At 29.9% G+C, this 15,643-nt stretch overlaps 1 protein-coding gene across 5 annotated transcripts in view; it reads right to left on the reverse strand.

Annotated features, from left to right (window-relative positions):
• Positions 1-15,643, reverse strand: part of LOC127278101 (neurogenic protein mastermind-like) — a 178,709-nt gene that overhangs the window by 41,758 nt on the left and 121,308 nt on the right. For 3 of the 5 annotated variants that reach the window (XM_051299634.1, XM_051299636.1, XM_051299638.1), the window contains one exon: positions 11,281-12,837. In XM_051299634.1, the coding sequence (XP_051155591.1) occupies positions 11,281-12,837 (1,557 nt within the window). The remainder of the gene's footprint in view (positions 1-11,280; positions 12,838-15,643) is intronic. The other 2 variants (XM_051299635.1, XM_051299639.1) reach the window with 1 other exon arrangement.

A 15,643-nucleotide genomic window follows, 5' to 3' on the forward strand; every position in this document is an offset into this window, starting at 1 on the left:
GAGTTCTGTTTTTTCGTTGTATTTTCCTTTTATATTTAAACGATTCCTTTTCTATTATTTATTATTTACAAAAAAAATACATTCTATTTTAAAGTGAAATATAACTCTTATTTTGAGAGGATACAATTTTTTCGGTATTTGAACAAAATTACATTGCTATATTTTCCTCTTTATTTGAGAGTTAAAAATAAATAAATAAATAAATAAAAATAATCCTGTAAGTTAAAAAAGTAGTAGGTATTTTATTATTTTCCACTTCATTTGAGAATAAACAGTAAAAATAGAGGAATCCTGTAAGAAAAAAAAACAAAACTACTTTATATATTTCCTCTTCATTTGAGAGTAAACAGTATAAATAGAGGAATTCTCTAAGTTAAAAATGACAATAATTTTCCTCTTCATTTGAGAGTAATAACTAAAAATAGAAAATTCTTCTAAGGTAATGGAAATATGAACAAAAGTATAATAGTTTACTATTTTCCTCTTAATTTGAGAATAAACTGTAAAAGAAAGCATTACATAATTTTCACAGTCTCGCATTCGAATATTATTTAATCATCTTTTAAATTGTAATCGAATTTATTTTATATTTACATTTTTAAAAATACAAATTATGTACAATTTATATTTTTGGTTTTTTTTTTTAAATAGAGATTTTTGTTTAGTGAACAAAAAATAAAATAAAAACAAATTAAACTTTAAATTTTTATTAAACGTTTTTCATTGTTTGTAAAATATTTTAACAATGTTTATATATATATATACGTTTACAATAAATGCAATGTCCATTTTACTTGCGACTGTACAGAGCGTCGCGTCGCGCTGATACGATGTAGGTTACAAACAGAGGGCATGGATATCGATTTCAGCGCGGTATGCACAAGCACTGTGGAATGTGCCTTATACACATATATATGTAGATTGCGTACCAACACACATACACACACACACACACAGTCGAATACATATGGCTGGATATATACATATGTGTGTGTGTGTGTGCGCCAACATGGGCCTCCGACCTCCGCCTCCCCCTTCCACTATTCCGGATCACGCGTCATCATGGTAGGGGATACACCACACCGTTTGCACACTCTAAGCACCGATAAACGTTGTAACTTACCGCGCCACGCTCATAGTCATGACTACTCGATACTTTTAATGATGTATACATACACACACGTATATTGACCGAGAGAATGTATACATTTTCCATTTAACAAAAAAAAACAATATTTTTTTTCTCCCCACACCAAAAAAAAAAAAATTCTTATTTTGAGAGGATTTCTCTTATTTTTTTTATACACATTTTCCTCTAGAATATAGAGGAAATTTATAATACACATTTCTCGATATAATGTCCTCTTAATTTGAGAGGAATGTTTTGTTTATGTGATTATTCCTCTCATTTTAAGAGGATACTATTAAATTTAAGAGGATACTCTTAAATTAAGATGAAATTAATAACGTCTAAAAATGAACTTTTTTAACAATAAAATTGCAATTACCTAATTCGTATCTTATATATGTAATATACAAGGAAAAAAAGAAAAACTCTAAATTTAAGAATATCTTTTTGAGTAACCATTTAAGTTATCATGTATTTTATTCTTAAAATTAGAATAAATAATTTTTATTTTAAATTTATTATATTCTAACAGTAAGCATAATATGTATGGAGAATATTATTTAATAGGCGCCAAGAAGATATTCTCAATTTGAGAATATTTTATATTTAAATCTAGTATTTACGATTCTTAAAATTAAAATATACATTTTCGTCAGAATATTTATTCTAAATGTCAAAAATATATAATCAAGTTAAAAAATTTAAGAGGATTTTAGAAGATGAATTTTCCTCTCAAAACAAGAATCATTCATCAGGTGAATCTGTTAAATATCCAAAAATCCGTTCGCTATTTTGAATTTTGAAAAACTGACCTCTGATTCGTAATCAGCGACCACGAAAATTCCCAAAATAACAAGTTTCAATCGATTTAAAAATTTTTTTTACCGCCACACTGGATTCGCCATTTTGAATTTTGTAAAAATAACAACGGATTCGTATAATCAGGGACCCGAAAAACCTTCAACTAATGAGTTTCAAAGCATTTCGAACAAGTTTTTAACAAAATTCCTGCCATGTTGGATCCGCCATTTTAAATTTTGGAAAACAGACAGCGGATTCATAACACCGTCCGACACAATTTTTGACAAACAAAAAAATTTAACATTTTCGGAAACTTGGACCCAAAAAAAATACCCGTATCTGGCTGTTTTGCTAGATCAAGTCGTTTGTGGTTTTTAGGGGTGAAAACAACCCCTAAATGAAAAGTGACAAGATATCTTTTAAAAATTATTAATATTTTATAAAACTTGGTATCTGGGGGTTTTCGGGGTCACTGATTATTAATTTGATGTCAGATTTTCAAAATTCAAAATGGCGGATTCAATATGGCGGTCAAAATATTAAAAAGTTATTAATTTTTTATTTTATATCCGCCATTTTGAATTTTGTCAATTTAACATCAGATTCGTCATCAACGACCCAAAAAACCCCTAGATACCAAGGTTTAAAAAAAATTTTAATAACTTTTTAAAATTTTGACCGCCATATTGAATCCGCCATTTTAAATTTTTGTAAATCTAACATCCCTAAAAACTCCCGAGTAACAATTTTCAACAGAATTATTCAACTTTTAATTTTTTGTCGACATTTTGAAATTTCGCGGCATATTTTCTTTTCTTCTTAGAGGATTTCTCTACTTTTACTATATATTTACTCTTAAGTAAGGGGGAAATTATTAAGGTACTCTTTTCTTCATATTTCGTTTACCTTGGTGTTTTCTTTTCTTTTACTTTTTACTCTTATATGAAGAGGAAAATAGTAAAGTATACTTCTTTTATGACATACACCAAAAAAAAAAGTAATTCTAAAAGAAAATATCTTCTTGGCTCCTATTTAAAAATATTTACAACACATTTTATTCTTAAAATTAGAATAAAATACTCTTTAATTAAAAAAGTATTTATATCTAAAGCGGTCTAAAGTAAGAAATGGTTGTTAATTTAAGAATTCTTTCTTATTTTCAGAGTATGGGTATTTTATTCTAATTTTGAGAGTACAATTCATATTCTTAAATATTCTTAAATATTTTACTTTGAAGTGAAATATAACTCTTATTTTGAGAGGATATTGGGCGAGAATGACCAACAATGGGACACCTTTTTTCTCAACAACATATTAATATGTCAATTTTACAAATTTTTGAACACTTTTTGCTATTACCATAAAGTTTGAACTCTTTTCTACACAATACACTCATTTTTATTAATTTTATATTGTGATTAAATATAGAAAAATTCAGTTTTAGGAACTTGATACATTTTTCTTGTTTTGAAGGTTCGTGTTCTACAATGGGACACCTATTATTAAATACCGAATAATTATTTCAATAATAATATTCTGCTTCATACTTTGTAAATAAATATTTTTTTGCATTAAATAACGTTAAAAAATGTTGCAAAACACTTATATTTTAATAATATTTTACATTTTTATAATACAATGTCAAGTTTCATATGAAAAATGGCTATTATTTTTTTTCACGTTTACAGTACTGCTGAAATTGGTCATAACCTAAAAACAATTTGGCGCGAAATTTGAATAGTCGTTCTCTTATCAAGTGTTACTTTTTAAAATTTTATCGAACAATAATTGTAATAATTATTAATTATAAATTTTGAATTTTTGATTGTTTTTTAAGTATAAAGAAAACTTTTATGTCACATGTTTAGTCGCTGTGTAAGTATAAACGCGCATGTGTATATAGCTGACACAACTTATAATCAGTGTTGCCAATATTCACGTTTCATATAAACTTAAACTTTTGCCTGTCCCATTGTTAAACACAAGCAATTACAAGAAATTATTTAAATAAAAATTGTTTATGGAATTTGAAAAAATTCTGAAATTACTAGATATTATACTTAAAAACAAAAGTAAACGAGGTAGCAAGTAAACTTTTTTTTAAAAACTGTCCTATCTATATAAAAATTATCATTGTCACTCTCTCCTAGGGCAAGTGTGTCAATTACTGCTGATGCCCCAATTACTGCGATATCTATAAAATTAGTAAAACTTATAGATATCGCAGTAATTGGGACATCAGCAGTAATTGATACACTTACCGTAGGACAGAGTGACCAATTGAGAACATAAAAATGTTTAAAAATATATATAAAAATCATCATTGTATTTCAAGAAAAAATTAGACTCTGATAGGATATAGTTCCGAATAGCACATACCTCCGATTTCAATAAAACTTAGTATCCCTACGTAATTTGGTGCGCTGATTACGAAAATCATAGTGAAAATTGGCGGAAATTTAATTATCATGGTAAAAACCATAAAAAACACCATAAAATCATGGTTTTTTTCGATTATCTCGTAAAAAACAAAAAACTTCGAAAAAAGTTTTAGACGAAAGTTGTAGATCTCTAAAAAACACACATTTCATGTTTTATGCATTTTTTACCAAAAGTCATTATTTTTCGAGAAAAACGCAAAATAGTAAGGTACTGCTCGCTTCTCTTTTTAAGAAATCTTGGCGAGAGGGGGTGGATGTGTCCGAAAGTAATTTGCAGAAATTGTGGGGTGGAGTCTACAGCAGCGGTAAACGCAAAATAGTAAACACGGCCTTCGGCCGCGTAAGGTACTGCTCGCTTTTCTTTTTAAAAAAACCTTGGCGAGAGGGGGTGGATATGGCCGAAAGTATTTTGCGGAATTCGTTGGATCCTGAGTAATGGTGAATATGATAATTTCTGCAAATTACTTTCGGACACATCCACCCCCTCTCGCCAAGATTTCTTAAAAAGAGAAGCGAGCAGTACCTTACGCGGCCGAAGGCCGTGTTTACTATTTTGCGTTTTTCTCGAAAAATAATGACTTTTGGTAAAAAATGCATAAAACATGAAATGTGTGTTTTTTAGAGATCTACAACTTTCGTCTAAAACTTTTTTCGAAGTTTTTTGTTTTTTACGAGATAATCGAAAAAAACCATGATTTTATGGTGTTTTTTATGCTTTTTACCATGATAATTAAATTTCCGCCAATTTTCACTATGATTTTCGTAATCAGCGCACCAAATTACGTAGGGATACCAAGTTTTATCGAAATCAGAGGTATGTGCTATTCGGAACTGCACCCCTCTGATATGTAACAGTTTTTTTTCAATTCTTTTTTTTGTAAATATGAATCAATTAGGCCTAAATTTTTTGGAGATGGTATGTTGTCATAAACATATGCGGTTTATATTAAAATTTTAGTCAAGTGTCTTTAAGTAGTTTTACAGAAAATTAAAGTGTCCCATTGTATAAAGTATCCCATTGTTGGTCACTCTCATATTTGGACAAACAACAAAACAAAAAAATATGTAGGGGTATATTATTAAATCAAAATGTTTTTTTTTCCAAATAATTCATTGGCTTACCAAATAGAAACGAATTTGAAAAAAAAAAACCAAAATCAATAGATATATATCTCATATATATACTATTTTGAAAAGAAATAAAAAAAAAACCATATTTAAATGAAAAAAAATATTCTTGAATCACAGTATAGTGATCTTTATGGCATGCTAATGTGTCCATTGTATTTCTCGTCCCATGATCGATTTAATCAAAACGATTTAAATAATTCTTCAATTAGTCTACAGCAGCTTAACATAGGTGAGTCAGGGTTAACAATTGAAGACATTCACTTCTCGTTGACACTCTTCACCAAGTGTATGCATATATAATATATATACCTTCTTCTTTCCAAAACAAAAATCTTCCATATATATATATACATGCGTTGATAATATCTCTCTTTTCGTATAAAGGATAAAAATTATATATTTTCAAAGATCTGATTATAAGTGTTGTTCTTTTTCATTCGAAACAGAATATTTAAATAATCCATAAAAGCGAAAGAATAATAATAATAATAATTAAACAGATAATAGTTAGTAGGTATATAATAAAATTTACGTCTTATTGAATTGATTATATATATATATATATATATAGAAGACGAAGAATTTATATTATAAATACAAGATAGAATCGGAGAGGTAACCCTTTGAACCGGAAGCGGTCGAGTAGACGGGCCATGAGAGAGACCAAGGACTTCCGGTGAGAAGAGAGTGTCCAAACAAGATATTAACGTATGTGGTATATATATATTTTTTTATATATAATTCACCCAGGAATTTTTTATTTTACAAGATTTTTATTTCCCAAAAACAAAATTTAATATAAACATTTACAATCGGAATTAAAAAAAAATAGTAAAAAATTTAATTTAGAAAATATTGTGATAGATTTTTTTAAACCTCGGCTGAATTATTATTTATTTGTATAAATTATAATAATTTGTACATATTATACTATAATGAAAAATAAAACAAACATTCACCGAAATAGAAATTGTACATTATTATTAGTCTAGTGGTTGGAGTTTTCGACGAAATACAAATAGAAAACACGGGTTCGATTCTTTGCGAAGGTGAATTTAAAAAAAAAAAAAAAATGTTAAAATTTGAGAAATAGGAATATGATTAATATAACTAAAATAAATAATATAATTAATACAATTAATTTAATTAATTAATAATTTTGACGCGCTTTTAAGAAAGGGCCCTAAGAAACAAACGAATTATAGGTTGTGTTTACAATAGTTTTACCTTGATTAAAAATTCCATTTAACTTATGTAAATACAAAAGCAGCTTTTATTGAATAATTTGCATCTAATGAATACTTATATATCAATAATAATTTGTATTGAGAGTTGATTTTCTTTCTATATTTTCGCTTCTAAATTTTAAAACATAATCTATAATTTTTTTTTTTTTTTTTTGCTTTTTAGGTCCCCTTATATACTTCAAAGTGCTTCATAAATTAATATAATTAAAATAACTAATATAATTAAAATAATTAATAAATTAATATAATAAATATAATCACAGAAAATTAAAAGGTATTAAAATAAGCTGCAACACTTATTATTTTAATCCATTTTTGCTTATTTTAATCGATTTTAATATTAAAATAAGCGAAATTGGATTAAAATAATAAGCATTGTAGCTTATTTTATTACCTTATAATTTTCTGTGATATTATTATTAGTATCAATATAAGATATGGGTACAAGCTCAATTACAGACCGATATGGTAGATTCCCGCTGTACCTACCGTAGATAAAGTAGAGCACTCGACACAAATCCTACTGAATAAGTGTCGGTAAAGTAGATTCCTATATTATCAACTGTAGATGTAGTAGAAATCTACTATACCGACATCGATCGGTAATCGCACCTGTACACTCCTTCTATTACTACTATTATTATATAATAATTATTAATCGTAATAAACATATAAATAAAAATATATTATAATTAGTTTTTATAATTAATTAAATTAATTAATATTGATACATAAACGTAATGATTAAAAATAAAAGAAAAGAATTTTATTTTTAGTTTTTTTTTAAAAAAAAAAAATTTACTTCAATGAAAATTTTATCAGAATGAAAATTAATTGCAAATTTAAATTTAGGAACGTAAAATGAAATTCGTCACCCCAACTTTCTCGGATTCTTAACGTCATTGAAAATATTTATTCGATATACATTTATATTGTAAAAATGTTTTTGTTCATATATATATATATATACAGAAGAAGAAGCGTCATTTGGCCTTGTATAGGAAATTACGAACATTGCGAATAGAAGAGAAAGTTTTCTTTCTTTCTTTCTCTGTCGTTGTTGAAAATTTGCATCGACAAAAGACAATAAAAGGTGGGCCTACTTTTTTTTTTTTTAACGAGCAATAAGACTATTTTCGTATCGTCTCACCTTCGAAATATACATATATACACATATACACACAGTCACGTCACCTTCTTGTTTCCACTGGTGACTTCCTGTTCGATAAACTGTTAAGATTACCATTTCCGCGCCAGCCTTGATGGCCTAAATTTACAAGTATACTATACATATCGCAACTAAAGACGAAACAAATAAAAACCACGAATAGTGTATCGCTAAATAAACTTAAATCTGGTCTTCATTATTTCCTGTATATATATGTATATATGGGTACTCACTAAAATTTAAATCAGCAAAAAAAAAAAATAATTTATATTCTGTCATATCGACTATTTAATTCTAAATTATATATAAACCAAATGCTAAAAAATAAAATTCAATCGTTTTCAAAATAAAATATTATACAGTTATCATTAAAATTTTTTACTCAGTGACTCTGAAAATATTTAAATAACGAATTTAGAGTGAATTAGATAAAAAATTTAAAAAAAGGGTGCACCATTTGAATTTTTAAAAACGAAGTTCAGATTTGTAATCAGCGACCCCAAAAACCCCCGCGAGTAACAAGATTCGAAGTATTTTAAATGATTCTAAAAAATCGACGCCATTTTGGATCCGCCATTTTGAAATTTGCAAAACTGAGATGGGATTCATCCTCCAATTTGTTAATCAGCGACACGAAAAACTTGCAACTAATAAGTTTCAAAGCGCAACCGAAAACCCCCACATTAACAAAATTCGAAGGATTTCAAACGATTTTTAAAAAAGTGACCGACATATTGGATCCGCCATTTTGAATTTTGGAAAAACTAACTTCTGATTCGTAATTAACGACCACAAAAATGCCTAAAGTAACAAGTGTCAATTAAATTCAACTGATTTTCAGAAATTTTTTTTACCGCCATATTGAATACGCCATTTTGAATTTTGCAAAATTAACATCCAATTCGTAATAAGCGACCTCCAAAACTCCCCTAGTAACAAGATTCAAAGTATTTAAAACGATTTTTTAAAAAATTGCCACCATTTGGATCCGCCATTTTGAATTTTGGAAAATTGACCTCTGATTCGTAATCAGCGATCACAAAAATCCCCAAAGTAACAAGTTTCGACCAAATTTAATAGATTTAAAATTTTTTTGACCGCCATATTAGATCCGCCATTTTAAATTTTGCAAAAATATCGTCCGATTTGTAATCATCGACATATTGTATACGCCATTTTGAATTTTGCAAAATTAACAGTAATCAGCGATCTTGAAAACTTCCATAGTAACATGATTCAAAGTATTTAAAATGATTTTTTAAAAATCGCCGCCATTTTGGATTGGCCATTTTGAATTTGGAAAACTGACTTCTGATTCGTAATTAACGACCACAAAAATGCCCAAAGTAACAAGTGTCAATTAAATTCAACTGATTTTCAAAATTTTTTTTACCGCCATATTGAATACGCCATTTTGAATTTTGCGAAATTAACATCATATTCGTAATAAGCGACCTCGTAAACTCCCCTAGTAACGAGATTCAAAGTATTTAAAACGATTTTTTAAAACATTGCCACCATTTGGATCCGCCATTTTGAATTTTGGAAAATTGACCTCTGATTCGTAATCAGCGATCACAAATATGTCCAAAGTAACAAGTTTCAACCAAATTCAATAGATTTAAAAAAAATTTTTTGACCGCCATAATAGATCCGCCATTTTAAATTTTGCAAAAATAACGTCCGATTTGTAATCATCGCCATATTGTATACGCCATTTTGAATTTTGCAAAATTAACAGTAATCAGCGATCTTGAAAACTTCCATAGTAACAAAATTCAAAGTATTTAAAATGATTTTTTTAAAAATCGACGCCATTTTGGATTGGCCATTTTGAATATGGAAAATCTAACATCGGATTTGTAATCAGCGATTACGAAAACCTCCATTAACAAGTTTCAACTAAATTCAATCGATTTTTGAATTTTTGCCCAACATTTTGGATTCGCCATTTTGAATTTTGTAAAAACTAGCATCAGATACTTAACCCCTAACTTAAATGTGTCAAAATTTGACTAAAAAAAATTTTATTTTATAGTCATTAACTCTAGAAAGCAAATCTGGGGTAGAAAAGTATCCCAGGAAAAATTTAAACCATGGCATTTTTTCTAGATTTTTTTTATTTTGGTTTTTTGTAATTTTTTTGGCCATATTTTTAATCATATCAAAAAACAAAAAACGCTATCTTCTGCCTAGTAAATAAAGGGAATAAAATTATTCATAATAAAGTTATTTTGCATTAAATATGAACATTCTAGTAACAAAACATTTTTGAGGTGGTTTTCTACCCCAGATTTTATTTCTACGTATGAGCCAGCTATGTTGTGTGCTGTCTAGGATTAAGACTTTTGTACGTGGAACATTCAAAACAGATAAATAATTTTCAAAAATTCTTCATCATTTTGTCTAATTCTAAAAACTAAGTTCTTTGTTAAAAAAAATTAAACAATTTCCCAAGAAAAATTCAAATTTTCAAAAAAAAAAAAACACTATTAGATAATATTTCCCACGCATTCTATTGTGAATTTTTCCTATTTTAAAATTTATATTTTTATCTACAAAAACTAGAGTGTATATATAATTATTTTTTCCAAACCAATTGCAAAAAGTAAACAAAAAAAAAATATTGTCAAGAGTTGCGTCAATATTATTTTAGTTAAATTTTTTTTTTTTTATCTCCATGTAGAATTGTAAAATTAGTCTCACTGAAAGTGGCTATATGCGCGGAGAGCATTGCGGCGCCTATTGCAAAGCGTATTGACGCGAGGAGCAACCACACTTATGTTGGGCAGACAGTGGCGTCGCCGGGTGTGCGCGTCGGGAAAGAAGTCCCACTGGCGCGAGGAGGAACGACGCGGGTGGTGTAACGTGGTATAAGGGAAGGAAAGGGAAAGAAACAAGGGATGAGGCATGACCAAAAAGGGGATGAGAATTTACAATATATATATATATATATATATATATATATAAAATAAGAGTGAGAGGGAGAATCCATCGCATGGAGGAGAAGGGTGAAGAGAAAGAGGGTTAAACTACTTGTTGCGTTTCACGGCTCTCTCTTTCCCGTGACGCTCTTTCTCTTCTATAACAAACTTGCTCTTCTCTCTATCGTTGTCGTCATCGTCGGCGTCGTCGTCGTCACTCAGTCTCCCCTCCTTCCCCCAAACCGACATCGACACTGTCCGCTCGATCGTCGTCGCCGTTGACAAAAATAGACGCATTGTCGCGACGCAACAGATATCACCCATCCCTTACAAACATTTTTCATATATTTAAAATTCCAAATTTATTCAACCCCCCTTGAAAATCAATTCAAAATTAGCGGCAGCATTTATTTTTTGAAAAATGTAAAAAATAACTCACCTGAATTTGATGACCAGGATTTGTGATGTGCAATTGTTGCGCTTGATTGATTTGCAATGTGGAAGTCCCCGAACCGGAAGGTGGTCTAGGTGGTGTGGAACTAGTGAATGGTCCTTGTGAACCAGGTTGATTGGGACCAGCACCTGGTGTCCCTCTTGGTGGTAGAGGATAACCAGGACTTCCATGATTTGGCATTGAACCAGGACTTCCATAAGGCGAATACTGTTGCTTATAACCACCGGTTGGTGCAAGCATATTTGGTTTACCACCACCTGGCTGTGGCCTTTTCATATCAGCTAAACTTGCAAATTGTTGTTGAGCAAATATATCATTTGTCTGCTGATTTTGAAATCCTTGATTACCATTATTTTTATGATAATTCCCACTGTTTGGTGTATTTTGATTTTGTGAAGACTGTGTGACATTGTTGCTTGGACTACCAAGATAATCAGTGGGACCACCAAATTGTGTGAATTCAGCGTATGGCGATCTTGATGTTGGTCCTCTTGATGCCGTTGAATTTGGATTAAAACCACCGAGTCCCATTTGTTGACTTTTATGTTGATGTTGTTCAGCCATTTGTTTAAGTGTTTGAGCCGCTGGACTCATTTCTGATAAACCTGAATATGGAAGTCTTGCCGGTGAATATTGCGATGAGCCAAGATTTCCAGGACTAGAATTTGATACAACATTATTTGCATTACCATTACTTGGATGATGATGAATTGAATCTTTATCGTCTTCAATTTTTATTTGTCCATTATTTGGTACATCGTTAATTGCACTATTTGCAAGTGCATCAACACTCTTGTCCTCAAAATCAAAGTCCTTCATGAATTCAGGATGAAAATCGGATATTTCAGAAATAAGATCTTTAAATGCATCGGAGGTAATTATTTCATCACCAGTATCATCGCCAATAAAATCAGAAAAACCAGGAAAACCAGCGCCATTTGCAGCGGCATCTTTTTCTAATGCAGCGGCACATTGTTCAAGATCAACAAATTCATTGTCCGGTTCTTGTTTACATTCAACTAAATTACCAATATCAACGCAACCAATACTGCCAGCACCTCCACCTCCACCAGATGGATTTTGTGGCCTTGGTGCATTTGTCGATTGAGAATCGGGACCGGGTTTTGGTGATGATGATGAATTCACTAAATCACTTTTCACTGAGGCATTTGTTAATGCTTTAACCGTTACGTTTGTTGAAATTTGTTGTGCCTGTGAATTAGCAGCCGATGTGGTGAATTCCAATTGTTGGACAATTTCCACTGAAAATTTCGTAAGACCCTCATTACCGGCTGTACCTCCATTTCCACCTCCTCCACCACCACCACCACTGCTGGCTTGTTGTTGCCCCGTGGGATTGGTACCATTTCCAGTTAAATGTGGACCATGACCCAAATGTGAACCACCACCTGGTGCCTGCTGATGTTGATGCTGTCCCTGTGTACATTGCAATTTAACTGGTGGCTCACCAAATGTTCCATCGCCACCACCACCCCCCGATGGCTCCAAATCTTCTGTCGTCCTCTTTAAGAATTTTTGCTGCTGAAACAAAAAATAAAAAATATGTGAATTCTTGTTATTTTCTCCTTCCGTTCTTTCGTCTCTTTAATTTAAGGAAATTATTTTTTTATTATTGGATCAAAACTAGAGGGAAATTCGTCTCCCCTCTCTCTTAGTTTCCCTCCCTAAATTAATAGTCATCCAATCATTAGTCATTTTTTTATATATATATATATATATATATATATAATTAATATCGTACTATTTTATTAATTATCTTTATCCAATTATTTCGGCATTAATTTTAGATTCCAATTTAACATTTGAGATATTCGAAACATAAACAATGTTGCAAGTTTCTAAGAATATAACAAGACCCTGGCAACCGTTGCTGGAGTCGATTACTCAATATCTATTTTGACTGGAATAGAAGGCAATTATAAATAGTGTTGAGAAATAAATAATTGTTTTAATCGGGAAATTATTTTTGGATTATTTTTGTAATTTGAAAAATGTTTTTTTGAGGGATAACATATATATATATAATAATAATGGCGCGCAGCTTTCGTAGAAGCTGGGTAGAAAACTATATTTGTCATGATTTGAACCGAGATAACCTCTCGCTTGGTTCCAAAATCGATAATACCTATTACCCTCTAATAGCGAATCGAACGGTGGCTCCCGCACGTTCAATCGCGAATCTCCCCTTCCTTCTCTCTCTCTCATCCCTCCCATTTTCACCATATCCCTCTGCCTCTCACTTTGCAGACAACATTTTCGCTCTCATCACCAACACAAACTTTATGCTTATATATATATATAAGTATATTCTTTCTACGAAGGCAATCGAATAACTTTGCGCTTCTCTTTTGAAATGTAATACGATATTCTAACAAACTACTTAGTTTCACCCCCCCCCTCTCTCTCTCTCTCTCTTTCTTCTGAATTCAATCCTCGAAATAAGCGATTCACTAATAGGGATATTTTTTTAAAATACAATTTCTATTTTCTTTCTTTACTCAAATTTTTAAAAAATTTAACAAATACAAAATTCTTTAAAGTGGATTTAGATATAAAAAAATCGATTGGAAATTCTGTCAAAAAAAAAATAATTCAAACACATATTTAAAAATTCGGAAAAATTTATGGAATGAAATTATTGTTAAATAAAAATTAATTTTTTGGGCATTAATATGCATTTTTGAAATTTTACTGATTGGTAAATAATTGAGTGCAGGGATATAAAAGTTATATATATATATATATATATAACAACTAAATGGAAACATCGGCGATAATTGAGCGTGACAGCCCTTGCTCTTGAAACCCTGGTACACCGAAGTTATTACACCTCAATTATTGACATAACTTCATTACAAAAGCTGTGGAGCTTAATATTCTATCCCTAACGCGCAAAAGCTCGCCCTTTACTGCCATTGCTATATGACAAACCACCCCTATATATATGTATACAATATACGCATTCATTTTCAAATTCTCTTCATTCGAAGAATACAGATTATATATACTTTCGGTATATGTATATACAATTTTAAAGAAATAATTATAATTCAGTAATAATCGGTTTTATCATAAAAAAAATTAATTTTAAAATTACATCAACAGGGATGCATGATTATGTTCTAAAAATTATTAGTTATAGAATTTTCATTTTATAAAAATTTCATTTGTCATAATTATTTTTGAGCCGAATTTTATATTTGTTCGAACTTAGTATTTTACAGAATTTTCATTAAAACGATTTTCTGTATTAGAGAATTTTTGTATAACCGAAAATTCACTTCACATAATTTTTATTTATTCGAATTTTTATTTGCTCGAATTTTCATTTAATATAATAATAACATATAACCGATTTTTCATATTACAGAATTTTTTACTTAACCGACAAAATCATTTAACAGAATTTCTAAATTGATGGAATTTTCATTTGTCCGAAATTGCAAATGTAAAAACAAACAATCGATTTTGGCGCGATTTTTAAAATCAACCAATCAAAAATCCAGCCGGAAAAATGCTCTATAATCTAACCTGTAAAGGCGCTCTCACACCTTTTTGGCTGCCTGCAGGTTACCATGGCAACGCATGAGAGTGAGTGCGACAGAAAATTTAAAAATTTGAATATTCAAATTTTCTGTCTCACTCACACTCGTGGGTTGCCATGGTAACCTGCAGGCAGGCAGGCAGCCAAAAAAGGTGTGAGTGCGCCATAACATGCGCGCCACCTATCGTGATCGACTAGCGCAAAAAGGCGCGAAATCGATTCAAATTCAAATTTTACGCAAAATTAAAATTAATAAATATTTGTCACTAAAAGTAAATTAAAAAAAAAAGAACTTAATTTTCCTAAAATTTTAACGTTAAAAATGTCATGTCACAAAATATTCTGTTAAATTTTAAAATTCACTTTATAAAATTCTGATAATTATAAAATTTTTTTAATAATTTTCTGCAAATTAATTAAATCATACACACAAAATTGTAATTTCCCTTGAAAAAATATTGTTGTCGATAAAATAAATTTTTTAACGATTATAATTAATATATAAAATTATTATCAATGGATAAAATAATTTAACGGATATTTTTCCAGAACTTTGAATTTGAATACAATTTTTTTGCTTGTACAACTATATAATATGTGCATTATAATTTTCCTGTTATAAGAGAAACAATTTCTGTGAATTAGCAAAAAAAATTTGTTGCGATTTGAATTTATATGTATATATAAAACACATTGGAAATCAAACACGAAACTGTTTCTGAAACCTTTGCTTCCTCGGATATACGATAAAGCTATTTTCGAACTTTGGACTTTCGTCCCTTA

Source organism: Leptopilina boulardi, unplaced genomic scaffold, assembly GCF_019393585.1.
Source record: "Leptopilina boulardi isolate dan_hultmark-lab unplaced genomic scaffold, ZJU_Lbou_2.1 LbouV2_195, whole genome shotgun sequence".
NCBI classification, from domain to species: domain Eukaryota; kingdom Metazoa; phylum Arthropoda; class Insecta; order Hymenoptera; family Figitidae; genus Leptopilina; species Leptopilina boulardi.